At 45.7% G+C, this 20,117-nt stretch overlaps 1 protein-coding gene across 2 annotated transcripts in view; it reads right to left on the bottom strand.

The window, feature by feature from the left end:
- Positions 1-14,974, bottom strand: part of RHCE (Rh blood group CcEe antigens) — a 153,099-nt gene extending 138,125 nt beyond the window's left edge. For both annotated transcript variants that reach the window (XR_012231584.1, XM_073572320.1), the window contains exon 1: positions 14,836-14,974. Coding sequence is in view for 1 of the 2 variants with exons in the window: in XM_073572320.1 (XP_073428421.1) it covers positions 14,836-14,974 (139 nt within the window). In the remaining variant the exon portion in view is untranslated. The remainder of the gene's footprint in view (positions 1-14,835) is intronic.
- Between the last annotated feature and the right edge of the window lie 5,143 nt (positions 14,975-20,117).

Raw genomic sequence — 20,117 nt, 5'->3', positions numbered from 1 at the left:
GTGATTGCACAAAGGTTAGAAAGGGTACCGTATCTCCAGATAACATGTATGGATAGCGTACACATTCAAAATATATGTCTCAGGAGGCAGGCTCAGACGGTGTTAGGCCCAGTATGGATTGCACGTGATTGCACAAAGGTTAGAAAGGGTACCGTATCCCCAGATAACATGTATGGATAGCGTACACATTCAAAATATATGTCTCAGGAGGCAGGCTCAGACGGTGTTAGGCCCAGTATGGATTGCACGTGATTGCACAAAGGTTAGAAAGGGTACCGTATCCCCAGATAACATGTATGGATAGCGTACACATTCAAAATATATGTCTCAGGAGGCAGGCTCAGACGGTGTTAGGCCCAGTATGGATTGCACGTGATTGCACAAAGGTTAGAAGGGTACCGTATCCCCAGATAACATGTATGGAGAGCGTACACATTCAAAATATATGTCTCAGGAGGCAGGCTCAGACGGTGTTAGGCCCAGTATGGATTGCACGTGATTGCACAAAGGTTAGAAAGAGTACCGTATCCCGGATAACATGTATGGATAGCGTACACATTCAAAATATATGTCTCAGGAGGCAGGCTCAGACGGTGTCAGGCACAGTAATGATTTGACGGCCCAGATTACACAGCGGAGGAGCAGGGAGAGGTAAAGATTGCAAATGCTGGGACCCTGCCCAAGCAAGTGGGGCCCACTCGTGGGCGTCGGTACTGGCACTGGGCCCCTCATAGTACAGCGGTGTGTCTGACGGCGGGTGTGCACCACCACCGTCAGAGACACTTGATTGCACTATGAGGGACCCTGTGCCAGTGCCCGCGCCCAAGAGTCGGCCTACCCACCTGTCCAGGGCAACGGCACTCGCACGGTGTCGTGCGCTAGGTGGTGACCCCGGCCATGGGGGGGGAGGCAGCACAGTTAGGGAGTTTTAGAAAGTGGCATATGTTGATGTTGGACATTCAGCTGATGCAAAAGGCGAAATAGGTCAAGTTCCAGGAAGAGGTGGACCAAAGCAAGCCATTTTTCTGTCACCCCATGTGTCATCAGGGGAAGGTGGGACAAAATCCTTGGAAACCCATGCATGGTTCATTTTAATGAAGGTTAGATCATCCACATTTTGGGTTGACAGACGGGTCCTTTTTTCTGTCAGGATTGATCCAGCTGCACTGAAGACTCTTTCCGATAGCACACTTGCAGCTGGGCAAGCGAGCTCCTGTAAGGCATATTGTGCCAATTCAGGCCAGGTGTCCAGTTTAGCGGCCCAATAGTCAAAGGGGAATGACCTGTGTGGGAGAACATCGATATGGGAGGAAAAGTAGTTTGTAACCATGGTTGACAACTGCTGTCTCCTGTCACTTTCCATCGATGCAGTATTACCAGTTGTGTGAGCGGTATTTGAAAAATCAGTCCACAACATTGTCATGAAACCCCTGTCTCCAACGCCACTTCTGCTGTGTGCACCACGAACAACTCTGCCAAGCTGCCCCCGGCCCGTACGGCTCGTGTGAGAACCATCACCGCTGCTGTGTGCTGGGAATGCCTCAAGCAACCGATTTACCAGAGTTGCTTGTTTATTAGCCAATATTAGGTCAAGGTTCTCCTGTGGCATGATGTTTTGTAATTTGCCTTTATAGCGTGGATCCAGGATGCTGGCCAACCAGTAGTCGTCATCGTTCATCATTTTGGCAATGCGGGGGTCCCTTTTTAGGATCCGCAAGGCATAATCTGACATATGGGCCAATGTTCCCGGTGTCAATGATGCACTGCGAGTGCTGGTTGGAGGAGCACTTTCTCGCAAATCCACATCCCTCCAGTCACGCACAAACCCTGTACCAGACCTTGCCACGCCAACATTTTCACTTGCCCCACGAGATGCATCCTCCTCCCCTAAGTAATCATCCCCATCATCCTCCTCCTCCTCTTCTTCCTCCACCTCGTCCAGGAGAGGTCCCTGAGCAGACAATGGCTGAATGTCATCAAGGATTCCCTCCTCCTCTTCCTCCTCATCAACATTGGCTGCAGACGCCTGCTCCTTAAGGTGCGTCAAAGTTTGCATGAGCAGACTCATAAGTGGGATGCTCATGCTTAGGATGGCGTCGTCTGCGCTTACCAGCCGTGTGCATTCCTCAAAACACTGAAGGACTTTACAGAGGTCTTTCAGCTTCGACCACTGCACACCTGTCAACTCCATGTCTGCTCTCAAAGTGCCTGGCCGTGTATCCTCCCACAAATGCATTATGGCCTGCCTCTGCTCGCACAGCCGCTCCACCATGTGCAGGGTGGAGTTCCACCTTGTTGCAATGTCGATAATGAGGCGGTGGTTGGGAAGGTGGAGTAATCGCTGCAGCTTCTGCATACGAACGGAGTGTACAGGCGACCGGCGGATGTGCGTGCACAGTCTTCGCACCTTCTGGAGCAGGGCTGTTAACTCCGGATAATTTTTGAGGAAGCACTGCACCACCAGGTTCAAGGTGTGAGCCAAGCAAGGTATGTGGCTGAGTTTTGAAAGGGCTATGGCTGCCACAAAATTACGGCCGTTATCACTAACTACCTTGCCTGCCTCAAGATGTACACTGCCCAGCCATGACTCAGTTTGTCGCTTCAAGTACTCGGCCAGCACCTCGGCGGTATGTCTGTCACCCAAACACATCATCTGCAACACAGCCTGCTGACGCTTTCCACTAGCTGCTCGATAGGGGGACACATCGTGTGCAACAGTGGCAGCTGCAGATGGAGTGCTCGTACGACTGCGCTCTGTGGACGAGCTTTCGCTTCTGGAGGAGGAGGAGGAGGAGGGTGGAACGCCTACAGCCAACTGTTTCCTATACAGTGGGCTAGGCAGCACTGTCCCACCACCGCTGTCCCCTGTGGACCCTGCATCCACCACATTAACCCAGTGCGCAGTGATGGACACGTAACGGCCCTGGCCATGCCGACTGGACCATGCATCAGTTGTGAGGTGAACCTTTCCGCTCACTGACTGCTTGAGTGCATGGACAATGCGGTCTTTCACATGATGGTGGAGGGCTGGGATGGCTTTGCGAGAGAAGAAGTGGCGACTGGGTAGGTCATAGCGTGGTACTGCATAGGCCATGAGTTCGCGGAAAGCTGTGCTTTCCACCAACCGAAAGGGCATCATCTCAAACGAGATTAGTTTGGCAATGTGGGCGTTCAAACCCAGTGTACGCGGATGAGAGACTGAGTACTTTCTTGACCTACTCATAGTGTCTGGGAGGGTGAGCTGGACTTGAGAGCTGCATATGGTGGAAGTAGCGGTGGACAGGGCGGACTGAGAGAGGGTTGATGATGGTGATGGAGTTGGTGTTCTTTCTGATGGCCTAGAATCAGTCTTTCGTTGATATAACAGTGGGATTCCCTGACTGCTGTGGCCTTGCAACGACATCTCAACATTTGCTGCTGTGCTAACCGGTGGGCTTACAGTGGGGGAAACAATGTAGCGTTGCTGACTACCTTCGTTGTGATCAGTTGCACATGTGGCACTTGAGGTTTGGTGTTGTGTCCACGCTTGCAAGTGCATGCTGGTTAAATGTCTAAGCATGCAACTGGTATTCAAATTTTTCAGATTTTTCCCTCGGCTAAAGGTCTTTGCGCACTTCTTACAGATAACCTTGGCCTGATCATGAGGATTTTGTTCAAAAAAGTGCCACACTGCACTCTTCCTACTTTGGCAGACATTTTGCGGCCTAGCACGCTGTGATCTTTTGACCCTCTGGACAAGCTGTCCAGCAACTCTTTTGATGTTTGGAACCTGTCTTTGGAGTGCTCCGGGACTGCCAGATAACAGCTGTTGCGATGTCGATGTCTGCTGTGGATGCTCCTCATCTGAGCTATTGGAAGCAGCACCCTCTTCCCCCAATGGATGCCAATCTGGGTCAACAACTGGGTCATACATCACCTCCTCTTCAATGTCATGTGCACCTTCCTCTGTGTCACCGTGTATGGTGGTATAGTGTGCGGGAAGGGGCACCTGAGTCTCATCAGGGTCAGAATCTGGCTCTGTACACTGCGAGGACAATGTAGTGCTCTGAGTGAATGTACCAGCAGAATCATCCATCAGCGGCTGTGCATCAGTGCACTCCATGTCAGATTCATCTTGGCCTGGGTAATTCACCATTTGACTTGATAATCCAGGCATGGTATGTGAAAACAGCTCCATGGAGTAATCAGTAGTATGGCCTGCGTCATCCTTCAATCTTGGTTGGGGTGAAGGACACAAGGAAAGGTGTGGTTCATGAACATGAGCCTCCAATGACGACTCAGTGCTTTTACTTTTTACAACTGAAGAAGAGGAGGCGATAGAGCTGGAGGCTGAGTCAGCAATGTAAGACAAAACTTTTTCCTGATGCTCTGGCTTTAAAAGCGGTTTGCCAACTCCTAGAAAACTAAGCGTTCGAGGCCTTATGTAGCCAGACGATGACGCAGGCTCAACACCTCCTGCATTCAGTCCTATTTTGCTCTTGCCACTACCATCAGATCCACCACCAACACCATCATTACCAGCTGCCAACCCCCGCCCAATTCCACGGCCTCTTCCACCAGCCTTCCTCATTTTTGGTAGAAATGTAGACAAAATCCAACAAACTATATAGTATGTAAAACAAGGTGCAAGGTGTCTATAGGACAGGGGAGATTTTGAATTTCTGCACACACTTTTGGACACTGGACACTTTTGGATTGTGTGAGGCCCACTGATATCTGAGCGCTATGTGACAGGCTTGATGGCACAGCTGTGACCTAAGTGACTAGAGAATAAGTGAGATTTTGAATCTCTGCACACACTTTTGGACACTGGACACTTTTGGATTGTGTGAGGCCCAATGAATATCTGAGCGCTATGTGACAGGCTCGATGGCACAGCTGTGACCTAAGTGACTAGAGGATAAGTGAGATTTTGAATCTCTGCACACACTTTTGGACACTGGACACTTTTGGATTGTGTGAGGCCCACTGATATCTGAGCGCTATGTGACAGGCTTGATGGCACAGCTGTGACCTAAGTGACTAGAGAATAAGTGAGATTTTGAATCTCTGCACACACTTTTGGACACTGGACACTTTTGGATTCTGTGAGGCCCACTGATATCTGAGCGCTATGTGACAGGCTTGATGGCACAGCTGTGACCTAAGTGACTAGAGAATAAGTGAGATTTTGAATCTCTGCACACACTTTTGGACACTGGACACTTTTGGATTGTGTGAGGCCCACTGATATCTGAGCGCTATGTGACAGGCTTGATGGCACAGCTGTGACCTAAGTGACTAGAGAATAAGTGAGATTTTGAATCTCTGCACACACTTTTGGACACTGGACACTTTTGGATTGTGTGAGGCCCACTGATATCTGAGCGCTATGTGACAGGCTTGATGGCACAGCTGTGACCTAAGTGACTAGAGAATAAGTGAGATTTTGAATCTCTGCACACACTTTTGGACACTGGACACTTTTGGATTGTGTGAGGCCCACTGATATCTGAGCGCTATGTGACAGCCTTGATGGCACAGCTGTGACCTAAGTGACTAGAGAATAAGTGAGATTTTGAATCTCTGCACACACTTTTGGACACTGGACACTTTTGGATTGTGTGAGGCCCAATGAATATCTGAGCGCTATGTGACAGGCTCGATGGCACAGCTGTGACCTAAGTGTCTAGAGGATAAGTGAGATTTTGAATCTCTGCACACACTTTTGGACACTGGACACTTTTGGATTGTGTGAGGCCCAATGAATATCTGAGCGCTATGTGACATGCTCGATGGCAAAGCTGTGACCTAAGTGACTAGAGGATAAGTGAGATTTTGAATCTCTGCACACACTTTTGGACACTGGACACTTTTGGATTGTGTGAGGCCCACTGATATCTGAGCGCTATGTGACAGGCTCGATGGCACAGTTGTGACCTAAGTGACTAGAGGATAAGTGAGATTTTGAATCTCTACACACACTTTTGGACACTGGACACTTTTGGATTGTGTGAGGCCCACTGATATCTGAGCACTATGTGACAGGCTTGATGGCACAGCTGTGACCTAAGTGACTAGAGGATAAGTGAGATTTTGAATCTCTGCACACACTTTTGGACACTGGACACTTTTGGATTGTGTGAGGCCCACTGATATCTGAGCGCTATGTGACAGGCTCGATGGCACAGCTGTGACCTAAGTGACAGAGGATAAGGGAGATTGGATTGCTTTTAAAAAAGCAGTTTGCGGAGCAGTGGGTAAACAGCAATGCCAGCCTGTCAGGAAGCCTTAAAAGGCAGCCCAACAACCAACACCACTGATACACCACTATATAGCCTCCCCTTGCACTGCACACAGTGACTGGTGTGTTGTGCAGGCCAAATTGCTATCAGCAGCAGAAGCAGTTTTTTTTTCTTCTCAGCAGGACAAAAAAAAAAAATTGGGATGGCTTTTAAAAAAGCAGTTTGAGGCCCAATGAATATCTGAGCGCTATGTGACAGGCTCGATGGCACAGCTGTGACCAAAGTGACTAGAGGATAAGGGAGATTGGATTGCTTTTAAAAAAGCAGTTTGCGGAGCAGTGGGTAAACAGCAATGCCAGCCTGTCAGGAAGCCTTAGAAGGCAGCCCAACAACCAACACCACTGATACACCACTATATAGCCTCCCCTTGCACTGCACACACAGTGACTGGTGTGTTGTGCAGGCCAAATCGCTAGCAGCAGAAGCAGTTTTTTGGTCTTCTTCCCTGCCTAACGCTCTCCCTACAGAATCAGCAGCAACCTCTCCCTATACTGAGATCGGCAGAAGTAAGATGGCGGTCGGCGTGCACGCCATTTTATACCCCCTGTGACGCCCACCAAAGCAAGCCAATCACTTGCATGCCCTTCTGAAAGATGGTGGTGACCCGTGCCTATGTCATCACGTTGCCCACAGTGTCCGTGGATCCTGATTGGCTGAAAAAGAGCGCAAAACAAACTTTTGAGACGCGACTTTGGCGCGTAAGTCGCCGACCTCGTGGCCGACCTCATCCTAGGGTCGGGTTTCATTTCATGAAACCCGACTTTGACAAAACTCGGCGACTTTTGAATTTTTTCGACCCGTTTCGCTCAACTCTACTCTTAACACTATATTTAACTAGGCTTTCTAAACCATAACCACATGCATTGAATTGTAAATTGATGCATATTTGTGATGTGATTTTGTAGCTGTTAGTTATGCTTTTGTTACATTTTGACAGGTTTTTCTGTGCAGTTTTGTCACAAAAGCTGAAGGATTTCCTAGTCCCAGCAAGGTAAATGAGAAACCTGAAATCTCATGCACACATTGCTCAACTTTTCCTTGCAAATCTGCAGTAGATTTAAATCTGCAGCATGTCAAATCTTTTTGCTGCAGATTTCACCCATACTAATGAGTGGAGAAAAATTTGCAACAAAAGAGTGGTAAAAACACGTGTATTTTACGCTGTTTTTTCCTACTAAGAAATGCAGAAATGGTGCAGAAATTTCTACAGCAAATACTTTACAGTATACCTTCTTGATTAATCACCTTCACTATTAATCTATGGTGCCATATTTATATCTCAGCAGTATTCGGCACAATAAGACCTCTCTAGTAGAATTCTGAAGAACAGGATTATATACAGTATATAACAGAAGAGGGCCAAAGATTTTTAGATAAAGAAACTTGGGCAGCTTTGTATCAACACATACAACACAGCATAATACAACAAAATGTCAACATCACCCTACTTCAAAAACTATAGTGACTTTAAAGAGAAAGCACTTTTTATCTGGTATGATCCCACCTAGGAAAAGTCCCCGAAGTCTCATGAAGGACACATCCCTGACTATAAGTGTATATGTGTCTTTCTGGCAGATCTGTAGGCCACATGAAAAATGTTAAAAAGAATTAACACATGCACAGCAATGTAAAAAAGGACTTGCTGTGCATATGTTCCAACTTTTGTAATTTCTTTTAACCGCTTAAGGATTAAAGAGCCATGAAACAGCTAAAGGAAGTGTCCTGACCATTCTCGAGGCCACCACTATCTTATATACAATTTTAAAAAGAGGTTGACAGCAAAGGCATCACAAATAGTTACACAAAAGGATGACATAGAAGGAAAAACCACCAACATTTTCATGAAGTGCCTTCTGCTTCCAAAACTATACAGGTGCGCTGGAGTCTATAAGATGCTGTATGCACAGACCCTAAGGGTTCATATATTGAATTTTTCACCAGAATCTTAGGTTACATGCACACACTAAGTATTATCAAGAATAGTAAATAGTATTTTGACAAATACCACTCAAATGTAACCTTTATTAGTGGAATTAAATAATCCCAATAACATATATTAAAATAAATACCGTAATCATACATCTAATTTAAATGTATATTGGACCACAGTGCATGATTTGTTGTATTATAAGCACAACTGTGATCCACTAGGTCGCCACTGATGACTGAACTCAAACTGAAATTAATTTTAAAAGATATGGAGTCCCAACCGTTGGGATTACAATCTCATTACTAGGCACAAGTTGATCATTAAAGTAAAGGAGATGTTGTTTGCACCATTTGTTAACTGCACCATCACACTATTACATTTGTAGATCTCTGTATTGAAACATTGGTCAATGGCCCACATTTAAAAATTTAAACAAGGGGCTTGTAATGGTAGATACCCCTGTGGTATATTAGGAAACCTGCAGCAATTGACAAAGTATCCTCATGTGAGGGGTATACAATAAGTTAAACATCCTGGTGGTGTATAAGAATTAATAAATCTTCACTGTGGGATTAATATTGTGATTTAAAGACACTCTCATTACATATTATATTCCATAAGTCTTAATGTGGGATACATAATAGAGTGGAGTAAACACTAAACATCCTTAAGTGGTTAGCACTGCATCCTTGCAGCACTGGGGTCCTGGGTTCAAATCCCACCAAGGACATGGTGTTCTCCCCGTGTTTGCGTGGGTTTCCTCCCATACTCCAAAGACATACTGATAGGGAACTTAGATTGTGACAGTACCAATAATGTCTGTAAAGTGCTGTGGAATTAATGGTGCTATACAGTATAAATGAGTAAAATAACTAAAAAATGGTCAAAAAATATGATAGAAACCGATAGAAAATACCAAACAGCTGATCTTATCAATGTAAAATAGCCACAGCACAGGCAGCAACTACAGTATCCATGGGTAATTAAGCCCTTTATTTCTATTTATTTATATAGCGGACCTTGCATATATGCTCATTACTGATATTACGGTGGTGTCTGTTATCTGAGTACATCCATTCAGCTCACCATTAAGGCCCTTTTACATTTAGCGATGCACCAGCGATCCGACCAGCGATATGACGTGGTCAGGATCGCTGGTGCATCACTAAATGATCGCTAGTGAGCTACCACACAGGAAGATCTCACAGCGATGCAGCAGCGACGCAGCTGACCATACTTACCTTTCACACTCAGCGATCCTGATGTCCTCCCGCCCGCCTCCATGCGTCGCTCGTCTCACACAGCAGGAAGCCCAGCAGGAAGCAGACGACGAGAAATGGAGTCGCCCGATCTCGCGCGATCAGCGACAGACAGCGGGGGAGCCGGTCGGAAGTAAGTATCACACATAGCGATATCGCTGCTGCGTCACAAAATCGGTGACGTTATAGCGATATTGCTAGCGATATCGCTATGTGTAAAACCCCCTTTACAGGATTCGTAACCTGAGCTTTTTTACATTGATAAGATCAGCTGTTTGGTATTTTCTATCGGTTAACTCTTTTTGATCCCATTGTCTTGTTATAGTTTACTCCATGCTCTGTCCTGCTATTTTGCTTTGCTCGTAGTCTGCGGCCACCATTCTTGTGGATCATTTATATCCATACTTATTAATTGATTTAAAAAATAATTTATTGTATGTTTTACTATTGATGTAATGAATTTCTGTACAAATAAATACCTATTTTTCATAGTATATGGTAACTCACTTTTCTCCGTATTTTTGGCTATGTGTTATGAATTAATATACGTGAATTTTGTCATGATTTAGTGCTGGTATCTTTCATCTTCAAATAAAAAATGATGTATTAGCATAATTCAGCACCCTGATGATGCACGAAATAAGATGTTTCTCACTGTAAGATTAATATGATCACTGAGAAACACCCTAAGGGCGCTTTCACATGTCATTGTCTCCAATACGTGTGGTGACAGTTTTCACATGTACCGGAGACACTGACACACATACACCAATTCAAGTGAATGGGTTTGTGCACGTTAGTGTGTTTTCACGGACCGTGTCTCCGTGTGACGCACCTATCCATCACTAATAAATAAAAATGGAAAACTGTGTTTTGTTTTATTTCTCATAAAATGCTTTATTGTGGCTGTGTCTTTATTTACCATATAACTATAAGACTAGTAATTGATAGGCATCTTATAGACGTCTCTCCATTACTAAGCCGTGGGTTTGATGCCACCTGATGTCATGATCCAGGTTGGATCTGACAGATTAAATGCACAAAGTAACCTTTTTTTTTCCTTTGGCTGTGTGCCAAAGGTGGTTTTGCCCCCAGTGGCCAATAGGGTCATTGCACTGTGGTGATTTCAGTTGTAGTTTTCCCCCCGGTGGCCATTAGGGCCATTGCACTCGGGTTACCTTAATTTGTGCGCGTGATTATGTAACAGGTGTGATTGCTCTATAAAAGTGTGTCAGGTGTGTCAATCACTGTTGGTGATAGCTCCTCATTTGCAAGCAAGCCTGGGTGAAGGATGGAGCTGAACGAGAGTCCCGGGCAGCCCAGTCAGAGTGCTGGAGTAGCAGCTATGGTGTCTGCAAGGAGGGCTGGCATGGCTTGGTGGAGAGTCAGCTATGGTGTCTGCAAGGAGGGCTGGCATTGCTTGGTGGAGTGGCAGCTATGGTGTAGAGCTGCACTCAGGATGCTAGACTCGGTTGCTGGAAAGCTGGACTCAAAATGTTGGACTCTTTGGCAGAAAAGCTGGACTCATTTGCTGGACTCTGTTTCTGAACAGCTGCACACAGGGGGTGGACTCTGTTTGCTCCAAGGCTGTACTATGGTGCTGAGAAGAGTCCAGGGCAACTCAGTCAGAGTCCTGGAGTGACAGCTATGGTGTCAGCGAGGAGTTCGTGTAAAGCATGGTGGAGTGGCAGCTATTGGTGCCAGTGAAGATTTCTAGCAAAGCTTGGTGGAGTGGCAGCTATGGTGTAGAGCTGCACTCAGTTGCTGGATTCTTTTGCTGGAAGCTGCACTCAGATGCTGGACTCCATTGCTGGACAGTGCACCCAGATGTTTGATCCGGTCGGAGGAAAAGATGCACGCAGGTGGTGGGCTCTGTTGCTGGGAGCGTAGGCAGCAGAGCAAAGCTAAGTGGTGTTCCCCTGTTTTGTCACTTTTCCTTATGTGTGTTTAGTTCAGTGGTGGGATTAGTTTCCGCACCGACCAATTCCCTAGTGAGGGTTTAGGTGCAGGGCGAGTCAAGGTTTTTAGGTTCCTGATCGGCGCCCGGTGCGGAACCGGCCTAGGGAACGTTAGGAGTGCAGAGACACTGACTCAGGGGAGTGCAGGAGGTCTCCACGTCCCCGTTCCCTATCGCAGGGCCACCATTGTTATTGTTACCCAGATTTTCCCTATCCCCTGTGTCTGGTTGTATTAGTTACTGGCCTACGGGCCGCGTCACACTGGACAATTACACGTGCCGCCTCCTGTTGTATCAGTTACCGGCCTGCTGGCCGTGTCACACAGGACGGGGCACGTGACACCTGACCCATCAAAGGGGGAAGGTGCATTAGAGGTCCAGGTACCTTAGTCTCTGACCGATTCCTTTGCTTTGTGGTGGGGTGCACCATTGGCTTAATCTGCCTAGGGCACAAAAATAATTTGTTTCGGCCCTGCTTACAATTACTACTATGTACATTTAGCCACAGCTAGAGCTAATAATCACTGGTCAGTGAGGGTATGTTTCGGATTACATCAGGATTAGCTGTGGATTGAACGCTGCGTACATCCACAGCATTTAATCAGCAGCGTACAGATGTTACAGCATAGTGGAGGAGATTTTAAGATATCCCGTCTCCACTATACGTACTAAAACGCGGGTGACACAACCACAAATCCGGACATGCGGCGCATTTTTATAAAAAGCAGCATGTCAATTTATCTTGCGGAGACAATCCGTCTCCACAAGATAAATAATACAGTCTATGGATATGATGCGGTGATTCCACATGTGTTCAATGAACACTTGCTGAATCACCGCACGTAGAAAGGGGGTGGCGCTTTGGACAGAGCCGGCTTTCCGCTGCGGCCAAAGCACCGGCAATCTGCACCGTGGAAGCATACCCTGAGGGTGCCAGGAGTCAGTCAAATGACAGCACAACCCTGGTCACCTGATATCCATATTTCAAGAATGAAGAAAATCAGGATTTTAAAATTCTCTTAACGAGACTTGGTAGGTAAAATAGTTTTTTTAAGTTTCAAATTCTCTTTTTGAATGTTGAATGTGATTACTGTTCAAGTAAGGGTGGTTTCACATTAGCGTTACAGGCAACAGCGTCGGCCTGCGCACGGCCGCCACTAAACACCGCCCCCTGCCGTGCCTCCCTGGTAGCTCCGCCTATGGGCGCATGACGCTGCATGCGACCTGCTTCCCCTATCTTTAGCATTGGGGACGCAGGCAGTGCGCAGATATGCGTTTGCAGGCGCATGCGCCCTTTTGACGGTGCGCCGACCTTCGCCAAACGCACCATGTTTGCATTTTGGTGCGCTCAGTGCCCCGTCAAGGGGGCGCATGCGCCTGCAAACGCATATCTGCGCATGGCCTGCATCCCCAATGCTAAAGATAGGGGATGCAGGTCGCATGCAGCATCATGCGCCCATAGGCGGGGCTACTGGAGGAGGCGCGGCAAGGGGCGGGGCTTAGTGGCGGCCGTGCGCAGGCTGACACTGCTGCCTGTAACGCTAATGTGAAGCCACCCTTAGGTATTTAAGGGGTTGCGAGTAAGATCAGCTGTTTGCTACAATTAGTAGTATGATTTTACTGATATAAGATTAGGGAATAGGTGTCATGGGGCAGTAGGGAAAAACAGGAGACGTGGAACCTAGGCCCCTAAACTGCCCCTCAGGCTAAGGGGGGTGCCCTGACTTTCCTTAACTTGGGGGTACACTTGATGGTAGTGAGGCCCAAGTCCCTGACCTGTCCCTATCTCCTGTTTAGCCCTGAGCTAAATCCCCAACCCCCTCCCCAGGAGGAAAGACAGGGAATAAAGTGAACTGCACCAACAACACGAAATGAATAATAAACCAGAAACAACGGGGTTAAAGCAACTAAAAACCAAAACTTAGCTTTATCTGCTGCCAATGCTCCAAGCAGCAGAGTAAGGCACCTGATCAGCATCCAGCAGCATTGCCACTGCTCCAAATAAGCTGAACCCCCTCACCACCAGGCAGGTCCAGTCTTCACCAAGGTTGGTTAGCAAATGACCAGTATTACCAACAGTGATCTGCAGCACCAGGTGGGCTTATAAAGGGAAGTGGGAGTAGTCACCACCTGCTGACTAACTAAACATGTGGTAATACCAGCGGCCACCGGGCGGAGAACCCTGTAGCCGACCAACTACAGTTGTAGTAACACCAGCGGCCACTGGGGGCAAAAACCCATATTAACCCACGAGGGCCAGAAGGGAAAAAGGTTTATATAAGAGAGTTAGGACTCTAACACAGATCCAAAAACCGCGCTGGAAAATACCGGCGCTTGCGCAGTAGCGATTTTATGCTTCGCCCACCGTTGGGCAAAGCATACAGCGCAGGCGCAAGGTATTTATGCCTCAAAGGTGCGGGGTCGGGGGGAGTCAAAAGCCCAAATAGAATCCTTATGGGAGGCACAATTTAGTGATATCTTTACATGATATCACTAAATATGGGTGACAGATTCCCACATGGACAGATAACATGGACAGAACGGTGGCACTAAATGACCGCTGATTAGTAAACATTTATCTGTCAACAGCTGTTTAGACAGGCAGACCATGGTAAGAGATGCACACCAAATGATCTGTATGTAATAATGCAGTAAATAGAATGATCATTCAGTGCGCACTAGCTGCCATTGTGTGCTACACAAAAGATCATTTCACCCAAAGAACATTTTGAATGTTTAGCGGGTGATCGGCAGCCTGTTTACACTGAAAGAATATCATTTTTGCCTCCACTTCTATAATGAACATTTCACTCTTTGTCCTTTTTTAGTGATTTCAGCCATTGCAAATGCTATTGTACATTCTTGTTTGTTACTGAAGCAACGACTGACTCCACATTTGATACAGGGTCAAAAAGGAAACACGTGCTTCCATTCATGATCAAGAGCTGTGCCCCTAGTATTCAAAATATTTTGAGCTAATTTAATAAAAAATAAATGGCATGCAAATATAATTTAAGAGGCTTCATGGCTTTCTTTAAATATGCCCCAATTACGAAGCTCAAAATGTGCTTCTGAAATCGACATATACATCCATACATCATTTGTATATTAAAAAGTATATTAGAAAAGTTCAGAAATGGTGACTCTCCAACTACTACAATAATGACTGTAAAATGACCCAGCATGAAAATAAAAGTCTTGTATGTTTTATATTTAAGAATAAAAGCATAAAATATTTACATTCCACAGCACACTAATTTTCTATGGCACACATTATAATAATGTTGAAAAAAAAAAAACTTGCTTAAAGTTGAAATAGCATAAATTAAGGTATCATGGACGACCAACTAAACTTTCAGTTTTGTAAATCAACATTTACGCATTTAGATAAAAATGAATTCTTACCTGAATATCTATTTACATTTTGTTCTAATTTGTAGCCTTGAGGAAAAATAACCATAAAAACAAGTATAAAAACTGTTTCTAACAGAAGTAGGACCCATGGCAGGCAACCTCTCAAGCTGGCAGAGTATCTTGGTGCCATTTTAGACGTCAAAAGAATAAAAAAGAGGTTTCTTCACTGAGCCTATGCAAGAAGGATGACGCTGATGGGTGTCAACTGAATGATGTAATTATGTCTTATCTCTTGCAAGCTGAGGAACTATCTGGGTGCCATACTTTGTCAGCAACTTAATTTTCTGAACAACTTGGATGGAAAGTTCAGTTGAACAGTTTTATGTAATAGAGGTAATAGTAGAAGTTGTGACTTTAATCTCAATTACTATTTTCCAAAAATGTGATTAAGGCTGTGTGCACACGTAAGCGTTTTTTTCGCGTTTTATAAGCGTTTTTACCAGCAAAGATGCTTAAAAACGCTTACAAGAAGCATCCCAATCATTTTAATAAACACTTTTTATGCATATTGATGCGTTTTTTTCCTGCGAAAAAAAACGCATCGTGGTAAAAAAACGCAGCATGCGCATTAATTTTGCAGAAAAATCCGCATTTCTAGCTATTTTCTATGAGACTGGGGATGCGTGGAAAAAAGCCGCATAAAAACCGCTTGTTTTTTGCTCAAAATACGCGCGGAAAACGCGCAAAAAACACGCGGAAAAAACGCTCGCTTTCTGGGAAGGAGTCCGTTTTGCTGTCAGGAATTTTCTGCATACGTGTGCACATACCCTAAGAAGTAAAAAAAATCACTCTCACCCAACTTTTTATTGCCCAAATCTGTGTATGTAGTAGGTGTAAAGTGACTCGAAGCGATAGCCGTGTATGAGCTGCTGCTTCATAACGCCATGGCACTTTACAGGAAAATTGGGTCCCAGTCCATATGTGCTACCAGGTGTGGGGTGCATCACACTGACTTGTAGACCGTAGACCTCTACTTTCACCAGGCCTTCATCTTCAGGAGCCGCAGTGTGAGCAGGTAGTGGGATGCGGTGACGGACAGGAGGCAGAACAAGAGTTAACAGATTTATTACAGGGAATACTCCACGCAGGGAGATAATGGGTTTAGAAGGGAGATAATGGGTTTAGAAGGGAGTATGGGGAGTGAGATAAAGAAAAGAACTACTGTTCATGAAACAAGTAAACTTATCAGTCAGCTGGCTTCAAGGCTGTAGAGGCTTGAAATCCCACGGTGGCGCCCACGGAAGTAGCGCGTGAAGTCTCTGGCGTGGTCCTGAGGAAGTTAAGGATCTGGCTCCTGACGAAGATGGCGTATCCTTGCTGTCCTAAGTGAGGTCCTGCATTCACAGTTCATTGTGCGGAATGCTGCACAGTCTGAAACACCGCAGTAGCGTGACTCAGTTTGGCGGTGGAGGCGGGGGAGGAATTACCTGGTTCCCTATGAGTCACCGTGTATGGTGGTCAAGAGAAGGACATCCATCTTGTCCTTGTGCTTGACCACCAGCAGGTGGTCGGTACATTGGGCTCTGCTGACACCCCTTCTGAGCATCTGCCCATGTAGCGTTTTCGGGAGGCCTCTCTGATTTTTGCGGACAGTACCGCAGGATGCAGTACCTTGCGCGGAGAGGGATTTGGAAAGTGGGATGGTGGTATAAATGTTATCAGTGTAGAGGTGATAACCTTTATCCAGCAGTGGGTGCACCAAATCCAACACAATTTTCCTACTCACTCCCAGGACAGGAGGACATTCAAGGGGTTCAATCCTGGTGTCCTTTCCTTCGTAAACTCTAAACCAGTGGGTGTACCCTGAGGTTGGTCACATCACACCGGAATCAGGAAACAAGTCTTTGTTACATCAGGTCTGCTGATGAGCCCTAATGGGTGAAACGCGTCGAGGCGCATAATTCTCTATGGCTGGTGGCAGTTAACCAGATGAGTACCATCATTCTTTTGGCAGCAATATGCCAGCATTCCTTATCATATCTGTTATATGTGGCTGTTTTTCTCTCCTGATTATCAGTTGTGGGGTTACACACTGTGTCAGGATATGTTGGATCTGTGCCACTACAATACAGAGTATAGATTGAATCATAGTCTGCAGTAAACCTGCTAATTATATCTATATGTGTGAAAACCACATTTTTTTCTTGCCATGAATGTGTTGTATCTCGGGTCCTTCATTGACCTGATTGTAGTTTTAAGTTGGTTTAGCATTGTTACTCATCTGTGTCATTAACAATTGGCATTAAAAAGCAGTATCTATTGCAGCAGGTTTTTTTAACACAGTCTGCATACTTAGAAACCACTTCCATTTTATATACGTGGTTAATGATAGGGTTATAACTTCTTTGGGCAACATTATGTAGCATCTTTTGTCACATTTGAAATGTGGCATTGTTGGTCTTTTTGTTGTTATTGGAAAGAATGTGAACATACACTGCATGCTTAGAAAACACTAATTTAACCAACATTAGGTTTTCCTACAGAGACGACATGTGAGTTGGTTCTAATAGTTTTCTGAGCATCATTTTTCATCTATGCCAACTATTAGTTGGCAATTTAAGCAGTATCTAATTTTTGTAGCAACTTTTGAAATTTAGTCTGCATGTTAAGAGACTACAGTCTATTTTGGCAAACCAGGGCCCAAACCCCTGGAGTATTGTTATCCTTTGACCACGCTGTGAAATTATGTCTATCGTCACCAATTGCCTATTGTGTTCCTTTTTGTTTTTAATTGGGGTCTAGGGTCCTCTTAGATATAGGATCCTCTATGTCTATTGGTAGGGGTTAATTTAGGACATCGGGTAGGAGGGTTCCCCATAGCATATGCCTCCTCCACTGAATCGTGCTGTTGGGATGAATGTGACGGGCAGGATATTTTTTTATGAGTATGGTGCTTGTGTTAAGTACTTTATTTTTAACTGTTTGTGTATGTGGGGGGATAGTGCTTGGTGCAAACTTGTCTGAAAAGAAAAAGCTAAAAGAGAAAAGCAAATGAGGAGAAAAAAAATGCCTGTGAAAAGAAAAATGTGAAACAGCAGGCACGAGCTGTGATAAGTGAAATGCGTCACTTATCAAACTTCGGCAGTTGCTGGGTGTGCGCACGGAGATGGCGCAAAAGGGGGTGAGAAAGAAAAGTGGACACAAGTGTTGATTGGTGAACTGCGTCACCAAGCAACGCTTAGCGGCTGCTAAATGTGCACACATAGGCGGCACAAAGGGGGGGAAAAAGAGGGGGAAAAGGAAGGGGGGATGTGGGTGGATGAAGAGAGATCGGGCACGGATCAGGGATCGGAACACTTACGGTTGTAGTCTCTCTTCTTTCTTCTTTCTTCAGCAGGGATTGTGGTGTTACAGGCTTCTGTTGCACCACAAGTCCCAGAATAGCAGATCTAGCTGTGTGACCGCACTGCAGGAATCCTCAGCTAGTGTGAGGACCTGCAGTGCAGTCACAGACAGGTCACAGAGCGGTCATACATAGCGGTCATCACATCGTTCCCACCAATCAGAGCTGGCCTTGGTGATGCCGGCGTTGCTAGGCACCGGCCTAAGATCGGAGCTCACAGCTCCGATCCTAGGCAGGTCACCAGCAGGGCACTGCGCTGATCATAGATAGGTCGGTCCCAATCCTAGGCACTGATCCTAGACCAGTCCCGGCAGGGCACAGCGCGGTAACACCACGGCTGTGTCCTGAGATTGGCGCAATCGATGTGATAATCGATCGCATCAATCCGAGGTTTTAGCCAATGACTGACGTTGCCAGGCACCGGCCTGGGATCGAGTACATGGGTACTCGATCTTAGTCTGGGACATCACTGTTTCAGCCAATATGATTGGCTGAAACAATGAGAGAGGCTGTGATTGGCTGTTCAGAATTGAGCAGCCAATCACATCAATCATGAGTGCAAGTGGGTGGGGATCCCCCCCCCGGGATGCCGATACCATCTTCCTACAGGTAAGATGGTGCCGAAACTTTAATGCGATCACCGTGACTTCAGTCACTGTGGTCGCATTAAAGATATGATGTATTATCCCGTCCTTGGTCAGACAGGCCCTTAACAAAACAAAAAAGAACCATACGGCGACTGGAGATATAGAGGGCCATATATGCCCATTAGTCACACTATTTTGAATGTAGTCTTTCAATGACTCCCTTTCAGGCAGAGAAAAATTAAATAACTAATTTTTAGGGTAGGTGCACACGGTCAGTAAACGCTGCGGGTTGGACGCTGCGTACTTCTGTAGCATCCAACCCACAGCGGCCAGATGTTACAGCATAGTGGATAGAATTTCAAGAAATCCCATGTCAACTTTTCTGCACTGACACCCGCGGCTCACCTGCGGAGACGGACATGCGGCACATCTTTCCAGACCGCAGCATGTCTATTTATCTAACGGAGACAGAGTTTCCACAAGATAAATTTCACCTGTACAATGTATTGGACGCAGTGATCCCACGTGGTTCAAAGAACACATGAAGATTCACCTGTGTTCAATAGCCAGCAGTGCTTTGGACGCAGCGGACATGTGCTGCATCAAAAGCGCTGCCAATTACTGACCATGTGCACCTACCCTTAGGCATCTTAGTTCCTGGTATGAAATCGATAGCACAATTATACAGTTGTGGCCAAAAGTATTGACACCCCAGCAATTCTGTCAGATAATACTCAGTTTCTTCCTGAAAATGATTGCAAACACAAATTCTTTGGTATTATTATCTTCATTTAATTTGTCTTAAATGAAAAAACATAAAAAGAATTGTCCTAAAGCCAAATTGGATATAATTCCACCCCAAACATAAAAAAGAGGGTGGACAAAAGTATTGGCACTGTTTGAAAAATCATGTGATGCTTCTCTAATTTGTGTAATTAACAGCACCTGTAACTTACCTGAGGCACCTAACAGGTGTTGGCAATAACTAAATCACACTTGCAGCCAATTGACATGGATTAAAGTTGACTCAACCTCTGTCCTGTGTCCTTGTGTGTACCATATTGAGCATAGAGAAAAGAAAGAAGACCAAAGAACTGTCTGAGGACTTGAGAAACCAAATTGTGAGGAAGCATGAGCAAACTCAAGGTTACAAGTCCATCTCCAAAGACCAGAATGTTCCTGTGTCTACCGTGCGCAGTGTCATCAAGAAGTTTAAAGCCCATGGCACTGTGGCTAACCTCCCTAGATGTGGACAGAAAAGAAAAATTGATAAGAGATTTCAACGCAAGATTGTACGGCTGTTGGATAAAGAACCTCGACTAACATCCAAACAAGTTCAAGCT

The sequence above is a fragment of the Dendrobates tinctorius genome, unplaced genomic scaffold, assembly GCF_039654945.1.
Source record: "Dendrobates tinctorius isolate UK_male_01 unplaced genomic scaffold, ASM3965494v1 ptg000007l, whole genome shotgun sequence".
Taxonomy (NCBI): Eukaryota; Metazoa; Chordata; class Amphibia; order Anura; family Dendrobatidae; genus Dendrobates; species Dendrobates tinctorius.
The sequence above is the reverse complement of the archived record's forward strand: the minus strand, read 5'-3'. Positions and strand labels throughout refer to the sequence as shown.